This window comes from Lutra lutra, chromosome 15, assembly GCF_902655055.1.
Source record: "Lutra lutra chromosome 15, mLutLut1.2, whole genome shotgun sequence".
NCBI classification, from domain to species: Eukaryota; Metazoa; Chordata; class Mammalia; order Carnivora; family Mustelidae; genus Lutra; species Lutra lutra.
This window is the reverse complement of record NC_062292.1, coordinates 65,410,196-65,427,444: the sequence shown is the minus strand read 5'-3', so window position 1 is coordinate 65,427,444 and position 17,249 is coordinate 65,410,196. Positions and strand designations below refer to the sequence as shown.

The window sequence follows — 17,249 nt, the reverse complement described above, 5'->3', positions numbered from 1 at the left end:
TAATACCGTGTTGTATATTTGGAAGACGCTAAGGGATAGACCTTAACATCTCCCATAATAAGAAAAAAAATGTGTCACCATGTGCGGTGACAGACACTAACTCGACTTCTCGTGGTGATCATTTCTCAGTTTATACAAACACTGTATCATTCTGTTGCACACCTGAAGCTAATATAGTGTTATGTGTCAATTATATCTCAATAAAAGAACTCAGTAGGTTTATGAAACCAAAGTGATAAAAATGAACGATGAAATCAGTACAAATTATTATGAAATTGAAAACTAAATTGTAGCAAAACTGTTCAGACTCTATCAACAGCATAATTCAATAAGAGAAATAGACAAATATTGAATAAATAGGCCCTTGGATTGTTGAATAATCCAATTAACAAGGAGAAGAAAATCCTATGAACACATCAGGAGTGTATCAGATTTCCTGTTGATCTGACATAAAATACTGACATTGACAAAGCTTTCATAAAACTCAGCATAAAACGCTAGAATCAGAACTGATGACAAGTTGGTTCATGAGTGCCATCAATTCAAAGAACATGTAATTACTGAACAATGTCCTGAAATTCTACAGCCCAGGTAAGGAATTTAGCACAGATTTCCCCAAATTTGACAATTACAAAAACTGATATGATTTTACCAACGGCAAACTGAAATAAAAGAAACATCCTAATCTATTTCTTTTTAAAGATTTTATTCATTTATTTATTTGACAGACAGAGATCACAAGTAGGCAGAGAGGCAGGCAGAGAGAGAGGAGAAAACAGGCTCCCCGCAGAGCAGAGAGCCCAATGCCGGGCTCCATCCCAGGACCCTGAGATCATGACCTGAGCAGAAGGCAGAGGCTTAACCCACTGAGCCACTCAGGGGCCCCCTTAATCTATTAATAATAATAAAAGTGTCAATCAATCCATATCAGAAGGAATGAATTATCACTCTATTCTCTATATAAAATAATATCAATAAAATCACTGTCATTTGGACACAAAGAATAAACAGCCCAAAAAAGGGAAGGGTGAAAGCTATTTCGGGGTTGTCTCAGGCCGTGAATTCCAGATGTTATGATGTTTACTGTATTTGCCAGATTTTGAAACATTTCCAATCTGTCACGATGTATTATACTAAATAAACGTTCAGTCTCGCCGTTAACAGTGCATTCATAATGCGGCCTTGTCTCCCTCCGCTGGGGCTTCCCAGACGGCACGCGCTTCGGGCCTCACCAAGCCTGGTTCCACCCGGATAAGCAGGGAGGCAACCTTCCCCTTAGCACAACTTGGCTCCCAAGTGCGGCCGTATCCGGCGGGGCCGGGGTGGGCTGCCCTCGCTCTCCGCTCCCAGCCTCCGCCGGCTGCGTCCACTCCTCCCCACCGCCCTCTCCCACCTCCTCCCCTGCGCGCTGCCCTCCCTCTCGCCCCTCCTCCTCGCGGTGCGACTTGGACGTCCGCTGCCCGCGGCCCCATCCTCAGGCTCCCGGTTCCCTCGCGTCCTCCGCTCCGCCCCTTCGCAGCGTCCCCGCGGCCCCGCCAGCCCAGGGGAAGAGCAGTCCGGGACGGGAGAGGCTGGAGAGCCCGAGGAAGAGGGCGGTCCCGACTCCCGGCCCCGCCCGAATCCCACCCCCGGCTCCCCTGACCGTCCAACCGCGTCGCCACTCCCAGAGAAGCCACCCCGCGGTCCTCGGGGTGCACTGGGCACCCCCGCAGCTCCTTCTCGCCCCACGGGGCCTTGGAGCCCTCCCGGGCCTCGGCCGCACCCTGCAGGCGTCCCGACGCGCTCCCCACACTGGCTCAGGCCAGAGGGGTAAGAATCTGGACCCTGATGAAGAAGCACATTTACATGGGAGGAGCCGGGGAGAAAAGACCCGGAGGAGCCGAAGGTTAAAACAAGCCTGGCCGCTCGCTGGAGCGCGTCTCCTAAGGCCAGAAGAGAAGCCGATTCCCTTCTATCTCTTTCGATCTCTCTCTCTCTTTCTCCCTCCGTGCTTGAAGCATTTAGGAGCCTGCGTCTTGCAGGCCAGGGACCCGCGAGGCCGAGGGTCCTGGAAGCGGCTGGGGGGTAGCTGGGCCACACGGAGAGAAAGGCCGGCAGCCAGAGGCTTCCAAGAGTTTGTGTTGGTCGCGGTGAGTTCTCTCCTCGCTCCTGTGGTCTCTGAACGCCTTTGATGCACGGGTCTTGGGAGTTCTCCAACATAGGGGCCCCACCTCCTTCCTCTGGACCTGCCTCCCTCGGCCTACCTACCAGCTTCTGCTCAAGGCCGCGGTGACCAGCTGTCCCTGAAGGGAATTGCGGATGCGCACTCGGTTCTCAGCAAACACGCTGCTCCTTGGCTGCCTCGTGGCCAGGAAGTCCATCCAGCCGGGAAGAAGCTCTCCCACGGGGCCTTGGCCGCTCATGTGGTCTCTGAATCTGTGCTCACGGGGCAGCAGCGTGAAGAAGGAAAGCAGTGACTAATTTTTGAACCAGACAAGCAGGGTTGGAGCCCTGACCTAGCCGCTCGCAGGAGAGAGCCCTCGGGCCACCTGCCCAGCCACTGGGCCTTGCGTCTTCATCTGACACGGGGTAATCGCCCGAAAAGGCACTGTGCCCACCAGGCTGGAAAAACAATTTGCACGGTGCCTCGTGGTTACTATTCCTTTTCCTCCCCGCCAGAGCAGGGGGCGTGCGGGCCGCGGAGGCAGGGGACATCTTCGTCCTCGGTGTGGTGCAAATGCGGTCAGGAATCAGGCTGCCAGTCCTCTCAGGTGCAAAGGTGCCTGAAAGCCTATCTCACCACCCCCTTCTTCCTGGAGCACTTGAACTCTCAAAACGGCCTTCGGTTCTCCCCAAAGCAAAGCAGAGCCGGACACAGGAACAAACGCTCAAATCCAAGAATTGTTCTTCCCAAAGCATTCGTTGCCTTCCCTCTTTCTTCACAACTCTCCTCCCCGGCCTTAAACACTGCGGGCCTCTCTGCTACAGTCAGGAGACGGGGCATGGGGCAGGGAGTGTGGAGAGAGCTGGAGGGCCATGGGGCAAGTTGGGAAGCACCCAGGAAAGGGCAGGGGACAGAGGGCTGGGGGAGAGAGAGGAGGGTGTGGCAGGAGGCCTCCAGGGCCCTGGGTCCAGAGGGAGGAAGCAGGGAAGGGGTGAGGGGAACTGGCCAAGGAAGCACTATCACCCAACCCACCTCAGGCCCGGGGGGTGGGGTGGGACGGTGGGGGGTGGGGTGCTGGACCTCCAGAGCGCAGACGGAGCCCTGCAGGTCACATGGCCCACCCCCTACCTGGCCCCAGCCCCGCAGGGCAGAGAGGCCCCAGGCCAAGGAGAAAGACCTTAGAGGAAACCACATCTCCACCCTCCGGCCTGCCCCAGGTCCCTGGTGCCCCCACGCCTGGCACCAGCTTCCCCTCCTACGTGACCAGCACAGACCCGGGACCGCCTGAGGATGTTGAGATAAGGCCAAGGAGGGAAAAGCCGCCGAAGCCCGGAAGTTACAGAGCCCGTTTCCCCTGGCAACCCAGCCACAGTCGCCAAACAGTGCAGGGTGTGGGGGAGGGACAACTCCCAGGCAAGGCCTCTGGCCAGGGCCCTCCCAGACCTCAGTTTTCCGCTCAGAGAAACTTCTCTCTGCATCTCCGAGGACAGGGCTGCCTAAGAATTATGAGGGAAACCCGTTTAAAACCAAATTCCAGAGAGCACCCCCCACCCCCCGGGGAACTGGGGGGTGGGGGGTTCTAAGAGGACAAACTGGAATCTGTGTTTCTAAACATCTCAAACCAGCGCCCGGGGTGACTTCGGTATTGGCACCATGAGGACAGATGTCACTCGGAGAACAGAACACACCTGAGCAAGCTGAGGCTCCTTGTGGGGGACCGGGGGAGATACGGGAGGGGACCTAGAGTAGCCCAACCCTGCTGTGTCTGCTGGCGCCTGCCACCGGCCCCAGGCCTGTTGATGCTTCACTTTAGGTATCTTCAGTGTCCAGGGAGTGACCAGGAGTCCAGAGATCTGGATTCTAGAACATGCAGAGCCAGTGCAAAACCACCAATTCCCCGTGAGCCAGCTGGTGGGCCAGGAGCTACCGGGCTGAGCGCCAGAAGCCAAGGCAGATACACCAGGGGTTCGAGGACGCTGGGACCTAGAGCACGCCACTTAACAGTGTTCAGGTGTGTTTTTCTGTTTTCTGCAAAGGATATAGGAATACTAAAGCCTTTCCTAGACACGGGAGTGCCTTCCAAGTCCTCGTGGTCGCGATAGCCTTTGTTGCCGGGGTAAGCTGAGCAGTCAGAAAGCTCCAGAAAGTCAGAGAGCCTTGAGGACAGGAACCCCGAGTTGCAAGATCCAGGGGCTGGGCCTCGGGGTCTCTCCATTAGCCTCTTTCTGAAGCTGCCAGATCGGCAACGGCCTTGGAAGGGTAGCCGCCTCCGAGCTGAACTTCCTGTCCCGCTTCTGAGGCCTGACCTCCCGCTTCCTCACTGCGGCCCTCGCCTCCGCCCACAGAAACAGCACAGTTCACGCTGGCGGCCAGCCGAACCCTTCCCCGGGTCAGCCCGCTGGCAGGCCCCGATGGGGCAAGCGATAAGCTTGAACTGCTTTGCTCATCAGTTCAAATCCCAGTTCAGCCACCAGCTGGGTTCTGAAGTAACTTTTGCTCTTAGCCTCAGTTTCCTTACCTGGAATATGGGAGAGAAGAGGAGAAGAATCCGTCGTGTTGTGGAGCCCCTGCTCCTGGATTTCGCATCCCGGAGACCACGGCAGCACTCACCTGGTTGCTGAAACCCTCTTCACTCTCCACAGAGCACAAGCCAATCTGGAAATCCATTCTCCCCTTCTCACGCCTGCCAAGCCCCCTAGGCCCCGGGCTCTTCTCTAGCCTGGACCGGTGCAGTAGACTCTTAAGGCTGGCCTGCCTCCAGAGTTTTCCCAACCCCAGGCCTTTCTCTGCCCTACAACGGAGGGAAGCTTTCTAAATAAGACACAACTCTCATCTCTGCAGCCCCCTGCTTAAAATTTCTCAGGGGTACCCCCAAGTCCTTAATGAAATATCCAAAATCTTTCATTTGACTTTGAAGCTCCTTGGAAGAGCTGGGCCTTTCTTCCCTTCTCAGCTGCATTCATGTTCAGCCCATGTTCATGCATGTTCAGCCCATGAACCAGCCTCTACTGTCCGGCTGTACACATTCTCACCTCCAGGCCATGCCCATGCTGCACCCCTGCATGGAACATTCTCCCCACCAGCACGGGCCCCGCCTTTGTGCTTCTTGTCGTCCTTAAGTCCCCAGCTCAGACTCCAGCATCTTCCAGAGATTCTCACAGATCCCCTGCCCATCCCAACACAAGGCTGGGTTGAGTTCCCTGCTGCGGGGTCCTTTGGCAGCTACACTCACTCCCCTTTCCACCCCCCATATCCCATTATAACCTGCTCTTTGCTTTCCCTAGCTCCTCCCAGGAGGGCAAAAACTCTACTTGCCTTGCTGATGCTGTAACCCCAGCACTCAGCAAATACCTTACCCTAAATGGGTGCTCAAGAACTATTTGTTGAGGGGCGCCTGGGTGGCTCCATCGGTTAAGTGTGGGACCCACTGGGGTTGTGATCTCAGAGTCCTGGGATCGAGCCCCACATCAGGCTCCCCACTCAGCGGGGAGCTTGCTTCCTCCCTCTCTCTCTGCCTGCTTCTCTGCCTGCTTGTGATCTGCCTGTCAAATAAATAAATAAAATCTTAAAAAAAAAAAAAAAAAAAGAACTCAGGGTCTGCTGGGCGCAGGGTGAAGTGTCTGAGTTCTTTCATGGTCTCCTCGCAGCCCACCCGTGATGCTGCTCTCTCCCTACCCAGTCCCTGGTGCTCACCCCAACTCAGGCCTCTTTGCCCACCCCCCACTCCAGGATGGAAGGGTACAGCCCCCCTCCACCAGCGCTGAAAGTTGACCTCTGACCACAGAGCAGGACTGCTCCTTTTCCTGGAGGAGCCCCCACAGCCCCCAACCTGCAGCCCCGCTCCCCCTGAGCTGATCCCTGAGATATGCAGTCTCAGCTCCCTGTGATGTCACCCCCCCTCCACTGCAGAAGGGACCCAGGGCTGCGGGAGGTTGGCGAGTGACCCGCCCAAACATTACTGTTTGCTTTTCTCCAAAGGCATGGAGCGCTGGCTTCCCCAATGATCGTGGCTCGGCTCTATCTGTGTTTTATCTCCCCTGTAGGACTCTGCGCTCTTTGAGCAAAGAGATCACGTATTAATAATCTTCATCTCCCCCATAAGGCCTGACATAGAGAACCCCAATAAATGTTGAATGAACGCCTGAATTTTAAAAATGGGTGTACGTATATGCATTCCCAAGCAGACTGCCCATTTTCCACCCCAGACGGGATCCATCCTATTACTGAAAACATGCCTCTTGATCTGTAAGAGAGGCCAGAGGCTAATAACCTTCAGAGCCAAGGGCATCGTTTTTCCTCGGCTAACCTAAATTTCTCTAGAAACAACTTCAGTGCATTTTCTTCTAATCCACCTCTATGGCCACTGGGACTAAAACTCATTGCTTTGCACGAGACAGTTACTAACTTACTCTCTGGGCTTCTCTTCAACAAATTTAATCCCAGACCCTTTATAGTTCCCTCCCCAGGGCCCTATTGCCCAGCCTTTTCCCTGTTCTGCCACTCCTTGGGCTATTTGCCAAGCTCTCCAAGGCCTCCCCCAGCTGAAAGGCAGGAATGGGACACCCTGTTCTCCAAGGACCCATGCGCAAACTCACAGATGCTTACCTTCTGCCTACGCATGCAGGACACACACCTCTCTGCACCCATTCCCTCCGCTCCTTGGCAGACACACTTGTAGGCGGCCTCCACGCGCGGTAACAGACTCTTCTGCTCCCACCTGCGCCCCTGGGCCCCAGCCCTGCAAATTCTCACCCACCTGGACACACGCATGGGAAGGGACCACAGAGACCTGTGCTTTTTCCCCAAGGGTGAGCCAAGCTAGGCTGAGCCCTGGGAGCCCTCTTCCTCTTCCTCCTCCCCACTCTGCCTCCCCCGCCTCTCCCTGCCTTCCTACTGAGTTCTTTCCATTGGGCCACGAGGAGCCGAACCTGCCTTCTCCCCACCTCCTCAGGGATTCTGCACTTCAGATCTGAAGGCAAGGAGTCAATGAACCCGAACCTAAGTCGGCTCCTACCTCTTCCTGCCCTGCTCGCACACACGCCCTGTCTTCCCACAAATCCTCAGTGAGCCTTCCATTTGCACAGACCACACAGGGCTCTCCCCTCCCTCCCAGCCCCACTTCCAGCCTTCTGGAGCCCCACTGTCTTGGGTTTTCCACCTGCTGGAAATGAACCATGGGGGAGCATTGGAAGGAAGCGGACAGAGGCACTGTTTCTATCTCAGACCCAAGGGCAGGCTGGCTTGCTGAAACCCTGGCCTGACTGGGGCTCCGTGTCACTGGGCCAGGGGTTTGAGGAACAGGAGAGTGGGGTGATATTCATTCATTTGTTCAACAAATATTTATCCAGTACAGCGGAACAGGCACCTCTCCACATCCACAAAACCAACACAAACCTGCCCTTAAAGAGTGTACATTCTGTGGGTGGAGACAGAAAGTAAAATACACCTGGAGGTGGTGATAGGAGAAAGCTGGGGGGAGGCCGAGGGAGGAATGCACAAAGTAGGCCGGCCAGGGAAGGCTGCACTTGGAAGGTAAACTTTGAATAAAGACTTGAAGGACAGCCCTGGTGAGACCTGGAGGGGGCAGGGGTCCTAGCAGCAGTGGGGACAGTCCCGCAGGTGGGGTGTCAGGAGACATCAGGGTAGGGAGCCCTGGAGAAGGAAGTCCCACACAGAGGAGATGCTGCCCCCCTCCCCTAGGTCTGGACCCCAAAGGGGTAGAGGTCAGGAGAGGTGGAACAGGCCAGATTCGGCACAAAACTGTGGCCTCCCATGCGACAAAACACACACCAGATTTTGTGGCATCAGTGCAGGCCATTTCCAGAAGGCATTTGCTGGAGCTGTGGCCAGGTGGATTGCGGGCAGCCGCGGTGGAGATGGCTCACAGGGCCTGTGGGGGTGGCGGTCACAGCCAGAAGGGGGGCGCGCCCCTTAACCAAGCACTTCCCCCATCCCCTCCGTGTCTGACTGGAAGTCAGTTGCTCTGGGGTGGGGGGCCTGGCTGTTGCCTGAAGCATCTCAGAGCCCAGCCGGGCAGCACCTCTGCCCCCGCGAGGCATCCACACGGACGCTGCAGCACCTGCACGTCTGTCGCTGGAGCCTTTGCTGGCCCAAGGACCGCACTTGCTGCCCAGGCTGGCAAAACCCCTACGGCAACAGGAGGAGGGAGCCAGTACCTCCAGTTTTCAGAGGAGGGGCACCTACTGCCCCCACATCCCCTTCATCCCCCTGTTCCTCCATGGCCCCCCTTCTTACTGAGCCTCCAAGGGCACGAGATCACAGCCAGGTTGACCTGGCATTGAACCCACATCCCCCCTTTAGTCTTTACGTGGCCATGGATGCCCTGGGACCCAGTGGGCTCATGTGGGGCCAAAACGGGGGAAGGAACACAGTGATGTGCACCTCGCAGGCCACTGTGGGAAGCCACTGGGGGGAGGCAGGGGTCTTGTCTCAGCCCTGGATCAAGCGGAGTGTCTCAGAATGTCGGGAAGCGCCCAGCCAAGGATGGGAAGCTGTAAACAGTTAAATCAGGGAAGGGTGCGAGTAGGTCAGTGTTTCAGTGTAACAATTAGTGAATTCAAGGTTTTCTCTGCAATGATGTCACTCTCCCTCCCTGTAGTCCTGGGAGAAAGCCTTCCAGAGCCAGACATAAAGGGACAGAATGACAGCTAATCCCTGGGAATTCGCACACAGGCGGCAGTCTATCTTATCTGTGCCTCAGCCCCTGAAGTGCAGCAAATTCCATCCCTCGCGCGGGGTCACATCCCGGGGTCACATCGGGACCCTCCAGATGGGGGCTGAGCCTGAGCCTAGCACGCGGCAGGTGCTCCTTGGCAGAGGGAGCCAGTAAGGCAGAGGGAGAAGAGACATAAAGCCCTCCGGTTAGCAACCTCCTGCTCATCTGGGATGCCCTGGCACGGTGCTGGGGCTCTGCCCTCCTAAGGAAACTCGTGCCGAAGTAGAAAGAGGGTAGGGGGACCTTGGTGTGGGGGCTGGCCCAGGCTCTGTCCAGTCCTCCCTAGAAAGTCCCAGGGTCTGATGGGGAGGCCATGGGGTCATGGTGACACCGAGGAGCTGGAAACAGGGGCGGTGGCGGGGGCATTCATGCCTCAATCAGGGCAAGCTCCAGACAACCCGGTACCAGGCCAGTGCCCGGAAGGAAAGTTCTCAGCTCTCCCAAGCACATAGCTCCAAAGTGCATGGGAGCCGTCTGCAGGGCCTCTTCCCTCCAGCTCACTCACAGCCGGGCCATTCCTCCCCAGCACGGCCACCCTTGCCCCAGGCCCCCAAGCTGGTCTGGCCAACTCCCACAGAGGCCACCTTACCCCAGGCCTGCCTGAGGGGCCTCCCGCCCCCAGACTTGCCAGGACTCCGGGCAGGGCCAGCAGCCAGCCCCACCCTCCTGCGGCAGCGAAGAAGCCACTTGGGCTGGGCGAGGGGCCCAACCGGAGCACCAGGGTGGATGCCCGATTCCTAGGCTGGCATGTGGACACCGCCCACATCTCCTGCATTTCGGCTCCAGGCCCAAGGGCCGTGGTCCTCAACCCAACATCCCCTCCCTTAAACCTGGGGACGAAGGTGCCAGGGAAGGAAATCAGAAGATTGGGGTGAGGACTGTAGCCTTTCATCTTGAAGCCCTCTCCCCTGTCAAAGTCAAAGTCAAAGTCAAGGAAGGAAGACATTCCTTCCTTCCCCGTGGAGGGCTCAGAGCCCCAGACACAGCCAGAGACCACCCAAAAAAGACAAGAGATATTTATTGAAATCAGCAAATTCAGATTTTCCGAGCCCTAGCCCATGGTTGCAGTCCTGTCCCTGTCCCCTCACCCCCACCCCGTAGCCACAGCACGGGGAATGGAAAAGGGGAAGCTGAGAGAGAAGGCAGCGGCCAGGGGCAGACCGCCTCCATGTGTGGTGACAGCAGCCCAGCCGGTGGCCACCGCCACAGGCCTCTCCCTATAAATTAAGCCCCTGCAGCCCCAGCTAAGGGGTGAGGCGTACTTGTGGAAGGAAGGCCAGAAGGCAGGGTCTCGGACCCCCAGCCAAGGAACAGATTGAGGGCAGAGCTCAGGGTGGAAAGAAGCCAAAAGGAAAGAGAAGAGGTATGGGGCTGCAGGGTGGCAAGGCCCCCCACTTTTGGTCCCAGGAGGAAGGAGGCCAGTTGGTCCAGTCTGGGTGGGTGTGAAGAAGGGAATGTATTAGTAAGCACGGGGTGGGGGGGCCTGCCACCAGGCGCCCCAGAGGAGGCAGGCCGGGCCCCCACCCTGGCCAAGGGAGTATGAGAGTCCCAGGGGCTCTCAGGGAATGTCACTGCTAAACAATATATATATATATTAACCATCCATGGGAAGGTGGGCACGGGGCTGGGGCGGGGTCAGAGGATCTGGCGCGGCATCCCATAGCCAGTCATGCCGGCCTGGGACGCCCCGCGGTTGGTGCCCATCTGCAGCCCGATGACGTTCTTGCCCTCCTGCAGCTGGTTGTCCGAGAAGCTCCGAGGGTTCTCCTTGGACTTCCTGGGTGGAAAGGAAGGCCGGTGAGGTCGAGCCCGCAGGCTGCCCCAGCGCACGTCTGCCCTTGGACAGGCCGAGGCTTCACGGGGAGCGCAGGAGCCAGAGTCCACCCGTCTGAGAGGCCCGAGCTCTCTCAAGCCACCGCCTCGTGTCTCAAAGGGGAAAGTCCCTTGCCATCCCTGGAGAGTTGAGAGGGACAGGAAAGGGCTTTGTGCCAGACCCTTCGCTAGGGACAGGGACAGGCCTGGGCCACCTTGCCATACTCACTTGGGAAACCAGTTGGGATCCCCAGAGAACAGCCCATCGTCCCGGGCTACGGCCAGCCCGCCCAGGTTCATCAGCGTCCGCTGCACACAAGCCATATTCTTTCCTGGGAAGGGGGAGGGGCCGTGTTGGCCTCAGCGGCGCTGGGGTCCTGGGGGCCAGCCTTCCACCCCGACCACTTAGGCCAGCACCTAATTCCCTAATGTACCTAATGGCTTACTGATTCCCTTTGTCCCCACACCCTCCTCCACCCCAGCCTCCCACATGGCCCATTCCACCATGAAACACACACACACACACACCCTTTGTCTTCAGGGTGCCAGAAACCCACCCCATCTCCCAGGGCTATCTGGCCCCGCCAGGTGTCTGGTTTTCTTCTGGGAGACAGTCCCCTGGCCCCGACCCACCTTCCCAGAGGTCCACGGTCTGGAAGATGTCAGTGGTGTTGATGCCGTAGCGCTCGGCCGCCTGCAGGAACTGGGAGATCTGCTCCATCTGCTTGAAGGCCATGGTGGAGGCCTGGATCTTCTTCACCGGGGCCTGTCCCTCAGGGTATAGCCCATTGATGAGCTCACACAGCACCTGGGTGAGGACAGAAGGTGTGCAGAGGTGAGAGCCCGCTGGCGGGGAGACAGACGGCGTGCCCCCAGGGTCCCTGTCCCACCAGAACACACCCTCCCGTTGTCCTCTCCCTGGAGCACTTCTTCCCTCAGTCCCCCAGGGCATCCCCTTGCACTCCGTGGGTCCTCTGCGAGGTAGAGACCCAGGCTCAGGAGGAAGTGGAACAAACCCAGGCCCCCCAGGCCCCCCCAGCGCTCCTGGCACTTCCAATCAGAAGGGCTCAGCTCTCACCGTGCCATCCTTAAGCCAGTTCTGGAAGTTCTCACGCCCAGGCTGGGGCCGGCCCACGTCCTTGCGGCACTGGGTGGTGATCCACTGGACCAGGATCTGTTCCAGGTCCGCATCGTACTGTTTCTCGATCTTCTGCTGCACCTCCCGGCTCAGGCCGTAGGCAGGTCCCCTGTTGGCCATTCCCTAGGGCAGTGGTGGCTGTGGGGTGCTGGAGAGAGGACACAGTGGGGCCCGCAGTCAGTACTCTGAGCCTGCAGGGACACACCCTGTATCCCCAGGGTGGGCCCCAGAGGTGAGAACCATGGTCAAACGGGGGACTCACCCCAACTCTGGCACAGAGGCCAAAACAACACTGCTCAGAGCTCTGGGGTAAGGGCCCGTGCAGGCCATGTCTGGGCTCCCCACCCCCACGGCAGGCAGACTTCGCTGAGTGCTGCCATTAGACTTCATTCGAACGGCCCCACCACTAGAATAAAACAGAAAACCCACTGGAGTAGAATACGGGGTAAACAAGGCCCCTCGTTCGGGGTGGTCTGCTTTGGCAAAGGCAAACCGGTCATTAGAACCGCAGCCATGGGGAAGAGGAGGATTTGGGGAGAGGAAGACATGGCTAGGGAACTTCTTCCAGGAGCCAGAGAACCGGACACACCCACCCTCACCACCAGCCTCTGGGCTTAACGAAGCACCCCCCAATCCGTGCCCGCACTGTGGAAGCGGTGGAAGTTCTTGGTCCTGGAAAGCCAACAGAGAGACAAAGAGAGCACCCAGGAAAGCGGAAGGCTTGTGCGGGATGAGACTGTACAAATCAGACCCTACGTGACAGAAACGTCGAGAAGAGTGTGGGCAGAAGCAGTCCAGAAGCCTTCCTGGAAGAGTAGGTCTGAGTAGTCCCTTAAAAGATTTCAGCAGGGGGTGCCGGAGTGGTTCAGTGGGTTAAGCCTCTGCCTTCAGCTCAGGTCCTAACCCACATCCCCTGCTTCCCCCGCTCTCTCTGTCTGCTTTTCTGCCTACTTGTGATCTCTGTCAAATAAATAAATAAAATCTTAAAAAAAAAAAAAAAAAGATTTCAGCAGGCAAAAGGAACTTCCCATGAGAAACCAGGCAATCAAAACCAATCCCACCTCCCCTTGACAAGCTATGGTGGGCAGAATAACGGTGCCGCCCAAAGGTGTCTACATCCTAACATCCAGAGCCTGCAAATGTTACGTGGCAAAAAGGGCCTTTGCAGGTGGGACTGAATGAAGGGTCCTGACATGGGAACAGTGTGCTGGATCATCCAAGACGGCCCAGTGTCCTCACAGCCAGGGGCTTTATACACACAGCAGGGGCCTTACAAGCGAGGGAGGGAGGCAGACAAGTCAGAGCGGGAGAAGAAGCTGGAGTCGGGCAGACAGGGGCTTCCAGAGGCTGGAAAAGGCAAGGAAAGGGGTTCTCCCCTGAACTTCCCAAGAAGGAAGGCAGCCCTGCTGACACTTTGATTTGAACCTCTGCTGAGGTCTCTGAACTGCCCCACGTGAAACGGGTGTGGCTTTAAGTCACTGAATTTGCACTCATCTGTTACAGCAGGAATAGGGAACTAACCCAGGAGGTGGGTGGTATTTTTAGGGAAACTTTGGAGGGAAGGGAGACTTGGGGAAACACACTTGAACTTCGGTTGAGAACCTGTATTGGGAAGAACTGGGTGGTTTCCAGACCGCAGGCCCAGGGGCAGTCTGTCCCCACCTCCTACCTCACTCCCTAGGTCCCAGCCCCAGGACCCTGGGGAGCAAGTCCCAGGAATGCTACCCACGGGGGGGCGGGGGGCAGGACCAAAGTGGGGACAGGACCTCACTCCCTGCCGCCATCCCTCTGTGAATGAGCTTCCCTTTCTTCCCCTTCCACTGTGAGATCCAGCTGTGGCCCACATGGCGGGGGAGGGGGGGGACCCCCAGGCACAGGCACCTGTGCCCAAGGACAGGAAAGGAAGCCATTCCTACTCCCCACATTTGGCTCCAGGCCAGGCCAGACTGAAGGGATGAAGTCACTGTCTCCCTCCCTCCCACACACCCCAGGTTCAACTATCCTGCCACCAGCTCCAGGGGCCTCAGGGCTCAGTGGTGGAGCCAGGCCCAGGGGCAGAGCAGCCCCAAACCCCTCCTGCTCTCAGCCCCTGGGTCTCACGCCGGTCCCCTCCCCCACACTCCAGCCTGGCGGCTCCCCTCTACTCCAGCTTATCCAGCAGCACATTTCCGCCCCGATCCTCCCCATAAATCAGTTATTTTTATACCTCATTAAGAGCAACCCACCCTCACTTCCCCCAGCCTGAAGGCTGGCCCAGATAAATGCTGGTCTGGGCCTTGACCCACACCACCAGGCACACATACTCTCGGCTGGGGGAGGGCAAGCCGAGAGAAGCTCGGAAGCAAGGCGGACAAGACTGTCTCCTCCCAGCCCAGCCCCAGCAGCTCAGCCTGGACTCCGTGACACACAGGGGCATGGCTAGGAGACCTGGGGGGAAGGGGGGGACGGGGCTGCAGCCACCAGTAAGCCCCTTTTCAATCTCTCTTCTGGAGCAGCTTCACCAGGGTCCCCTGGGCCTAAGGGTTGTCTCCTTGCAGCCAAGTGGCCTGAGGCCAAGAGATCACAGTGGCCCAGGGAGAAAAAGGGCAGAAAAATCATTAACCCAGGCACCGAGTTAAGAGGGGAGAGCAGTCCTGATGCCCTACCCTTCCAGTGTCCCCCCACAAGGGCAAAACAGACTTGGCCTCCCAGCCGCCCACCGTCCTCCCCGCCCCGGGGCTCCGAGAGGATGCTGAGGGCCCCTTCCCCACTCTGGAGCCTGGACACAGCTGGGCCTGTCACAGCCTCCAGCCACAGTGTCTTGGGTCCCCACAGGGGCCACTGTCCTGGAGCCTGGTAGGTGAGGAGCCCTGGGGCAGAGGTCCAGGAAGGGGTGGCCCAGCCAGCCTGCTCCCAGCTGTTGCTCGTCCCCGCCCCACTGGGCAGGCTCACGCTGATGGGCCCCAGCTGGTGTGCCCAGCCTAGTGACACCCAGGGGACCTTCTGCAGTCCTGCCTCAACAGAACGGAAGACAGCCAGGTGCCTGCTGGGGTGGGGAGCGGTGTAGCCCCAGGGCTGGGGAGCCAAAGAGGAGACAAGATCTGAGCCACTTGGGGGTCGGCCCCCTGGTGAGTAACATAAGCCAGGGGGGCCTACAGCAGCCTACAGCAGGGGAACAGCCCTCACCCCCACCCACAAGACTACAATGTTCCCAGAAGGGGGAGGGGCAGGCCTCTCACCTCACCCCACCCCACGCCGATGCCAAAGGTCCGTGGCTGGGGTGTCTCACGGGGGAAGACAAAGAGACTCTCCTCTCATTGTGCACACAGGTCGCAGGGGAACTTCCCAAGTCAGAATGGGGCTTAGGGCTATTCCGAAAGGACCAGATGGGGGGGGGGCGGCCCCAGAGGGAAGTGCAGAGGAAGCAGGCAGAGGCAAGGGTGGTGGACACCTGGGACCGAGGAGCCCCCCCCACCCCGGGGGGACGGCCCCTCCCCATCAAGTCAGCGAGCAGAGCAGAAGAGCAGAAGAGAAAGCTGAAGCCGCACAAACAGGAAGCCGCAAGGCTACCGGGCGGAGGGGTGAGGTGGGGCCGTTGCCATGGCTTCTGTGTACCAAACACAGGAACCCCGCAGGGTGGGGGCGCCGGGCAGAAACACGCACGCAACACCCATGCAGTGGGGAGGAGGCTCCGCGCACGCGGGCCAGACGCGGCCTCCGTGGAAAAGCCCCCCCACCCCCCGACAGTTCCCAGGTGCAGGCAGGTGCGAGGGATCCCTTGTGGGGCGGGGGGGGGGGACGTAGGTCAGCTGCAGAGGCGGGGGTGGGGGGCTGGAGGCGTGGGAAGTTACACGTCGGGGGACAGAGAAGCGGACTCAAGGAAGAGTTCAGAAGCAATGCTCTGGGCACCGAAGCCAAGTCCGCTCCCTGGAAATCCCGGAGAGAGAAGAGCTGGGGCAGAGGAAGGATCCCAGGCCAATCCAGGAGCAGCAGAGGGCTGGGGCGCTGGAGGGGGGCTGCAGCCGGACAAAGACCACCGGTTGCCCCCCGCAGGGCAGGGCCCCGCCGCCCCACCCTACCTTGGCCCCCCTGCAGCTGCAGGTCTCCCGGGGGAACAAGGAAGGAGACATAGGGAGGGGCGCCGGGGAGGGGAGCTGTCCCTGCGTCTGGTGCTCTGGAGTCAGCACTCGGGAGAGCCCAGCCTAGCCGTACCCGGGACCTCCCCCCCACCCACCCTCACTCCCACCACGCTCCCTTCTGCTCCCAGACGCCAGGCTGCCCCAGAACTCCCCGGGCCCGGGCTCCAGCAGGCTCCGGGGGGCCCGCAGGAGCGGGAAGGCGGCCGTCCACTTCCGGTCCTGCAGGTCCGGCCCCGCCGCCTCGCCACGCCACGCCCTGGGCCGTTAAGGCCGGATGAGTCACCCACCGCCCACCGCCGGGGTGACGCAGTGGTCTGGGCAGCCCGCCCGCGCGCCCGCCCGCAGCCCCCGCCGGCAGCCCCCGCCGGCTTTCCCAGCAGCAGGGGGCGCGGGGAGGGGGTGCCCGGCGGGCGCGGGGGCAGGAGCGCCCGCAACCAACCCCCTCCCCACACCGCCCGCCCGCGCGGGCTGCAGCCCCCGGAGCCCGAGGTCGGGGGGCTGTCCGCGCCAGCCCGAGACCCCGACTCGCCAGCAGGACGGCGGGCGGGAAGAGGAACGGAAAGGGCGGCCTCCCGGCCGCGGAGCGCGGGCAGCTCCCACACGTGCTCCTGGAACCCGGCACTGAGGGTCGCGGGGAAGCTCCGGCGCGCCCGCCCTCGGGGCACGCGGGTCAAGCCCCGGCGCCCGCCGCTCCTCTCCCCCGAGGGCCGGGTCCCCCCTCTCCGGACGGACGCCCTGTCCGGGCACCCGCAACCGGGGCTGACCTCATCGCCCAGCAATGCGGGGTCGGGGCTTGGGGACAGGACCCGACAGCACGGGGCGGGCAGAGCGGTCGTCGGACCCTCGTCGCAGTCCCGGGAGCAAGCACCGACCTCCGCTTCCCGGGGCGCGCCCCCCGCCCCCTGCTCACCGTTGGCCGTTTGCCGCGGTACACTTCTGGCAGGGGCTGCGGGCCGAGTGGCGCGCGGGGCCGGGACCGGGGGTTTTCAGCGGGGTCCCGCCTCGGACGGGGCGGACCCGGGGCGGGGCGAGCGCCCCTGGCTTTAAAGGCGCCGCATGGCGGGCGCGGAGGGCAGAGCTTCTGCGGGAGGGGCGGTGGGCGGGAAGCTGGGCCGGAGGATCTGAGGAGTCCGTGCCTACGCGGGCCATGGCAGCAGCGGTCGCCATCCGTGAGAACCTCGACCTCCACCCCGGGGCTCTTAAACGTATGCCTTGGTGGGAAGCTTTTTGCCTGGAAGGTCAGCTCAAGACTGTGGGCTTGTTTATGTGGGAAGAAGCCTCTTGACTTAAAAAGGGTGGTTA

General features: G+C 59.6%; 3 protein-coding genes and 1 long non-coding RNA gene across 8 annotated transcripts in view; all 4 read right to left on the bottom strand.

Moving 5' to 3' along the window:
- The window catches only part of CFAP45 (cilia and flagella associated protein 45), a 34,314-nt gene extending 27,300 nt beyond the window's left edge, over positions 1 to 7,014 (bottom strand). Inside the window, exons 1-2 of one of the 4 annotated variants that reach the window (XM_047705134.1) lie at positions 6,368 to 7,014; positions 1,651 to 1,967 (exon numbers count right to left, since the gene is read on the bottom strand). In XM_047705134.1, the coding sequence (XP_047561090.1) occupies positions 1,651 to 1,967; positions 6,368 to 6,431 (381 nt within the window). In that variant the 5' untranslated portion in view covers positions 6,432 to 7,014. Of the gene's footprint in view, positions 1 to 1,650; positions 2,829 to 6,367 lie in introns of those variants that run through there. The other 3 variants (XM_047705133.1, XM_047705135.1, XM_047705139.1) reach the window with 3 other exon arrangements.
- Positions 4,368 to 5,614, bottom strand: LOC125086077 (uncharacterized). Its single transcript, XR_007123092.1, has 3 exons — positions 5,500 to 5,614; positions 4,754 to 4,934; positions 4,368 to 4,661 (listed from the first exon to the last, which is right to left on the bottom strand). It is a non-coding gene; the product is annotated as an uncharacterized LOC125086077 (long non-coding RNA).
- A 2,865-nt stretch (positions 7,015 to 9,879) lies between the features above and the next one.
- TAGLN2 (transgelin 2) lies at positions 9,880 to 16,993 on the bottom strand. Of its 2 annotated transcripts, none has more exons than XM_047704599.1 (5): positions 16,858 to 16,993; positions 11,770 to 11,967; positions 11,325 to 11,499; positions 10,921 to 11,023; positions 9,880 to 10,656 (listed from the first exon to the last, which is right to left on the bottom strand). In XM_047704599.1, exons 2-5 carry the CDS (start codon positions 11,947 to 11,949, stop codon positions 10,515 to 10,517), a joined length of 600 nt encoding a protein of 199 aa, XP_047560555.1. In that variant the 5' UTR covers positions 11,950 to 11,967; positions 16,858 to 16,993; the 3' UTR covers positions 9,880 to 10,514. The 2 variants fall into 2 exon arrangements, with proteins under 2 accessions (XP_047560555.1, XP_047560554.1); XM_047704598.1 differs by having other exon boundaries at positions 11,770 to 11,977; positions 16,858 to 16,980.
- LOC125085606 (translation initiation factor IF-2-like) lies at positions 12,193 to 17,114 on the bottom strand. Its single transcript, XM_047704068.1, has 3 exons — positions 16,949 to 17,114; positions 16,043 to 16,893; positions 12,193 to 13,098 (listed from the first exon to the last, which is right to left on the bottom strand). The coding sequence occupies exons 1-3, from the start codon at positions 17,112 to 17,114 to the stop codon at positions 13,042 to 13,044; spliced, it is 1,074 nt and encodes a 357-aa protein (XP_047560024.1). The 3' UTR covers positions 12,193 to 13,041.
- Positions 17,115 to 17,249: the final 135 nt, after the last annotated feature.

Bases quoted from the DNA above. Each gene is read 5' to 3' on its own strand.
- LOC125085606 (XM_047704068.1), bottom strand. From the start codon at position 17,114: ATGGCGACCGCTGCTGCCATGGCCCGCGTAGGCACGGACTCCTCAGAT. The intron at 16,894-16,948 runs GCGGGACCCCGC...CTCGGCCCGCAG, and splicing joins CCGGGTCCGCCCCGTCCGAG to CCCCTGCCAGAAGTGTACCG. The intron at 13,099-16,042 runs GTGGGTGGGGGG...CTCGCTTGTAAG, and splicing joins GGAGCGTGGTGGGAGTGAGG to GCCCCTGCTGTGTGTATAAA.
- TAGLN2 (XM_047704599.1), bottom strand. From the start codon at position 11,949: ATGGCCAACAGGGGACCTGCCTACGGCCTGAGCCGGGAGGTGCAGCAG. The intron at 11,500-11,769 runs GTGAGAGCTGAG...GTCCTCACCCAG, and splicing joins ACTGGCTTAAGGATGGCACG to GTGCTGTGTGAGCTCATCAA. The intron at 11,024-11,324 runs GTGGGTCGGGGC...CCCCCTTCCCAG, and splicing joins GACCGTGGACCTCTGGGAAG to GAAAGAATATGGCTTGTGTG.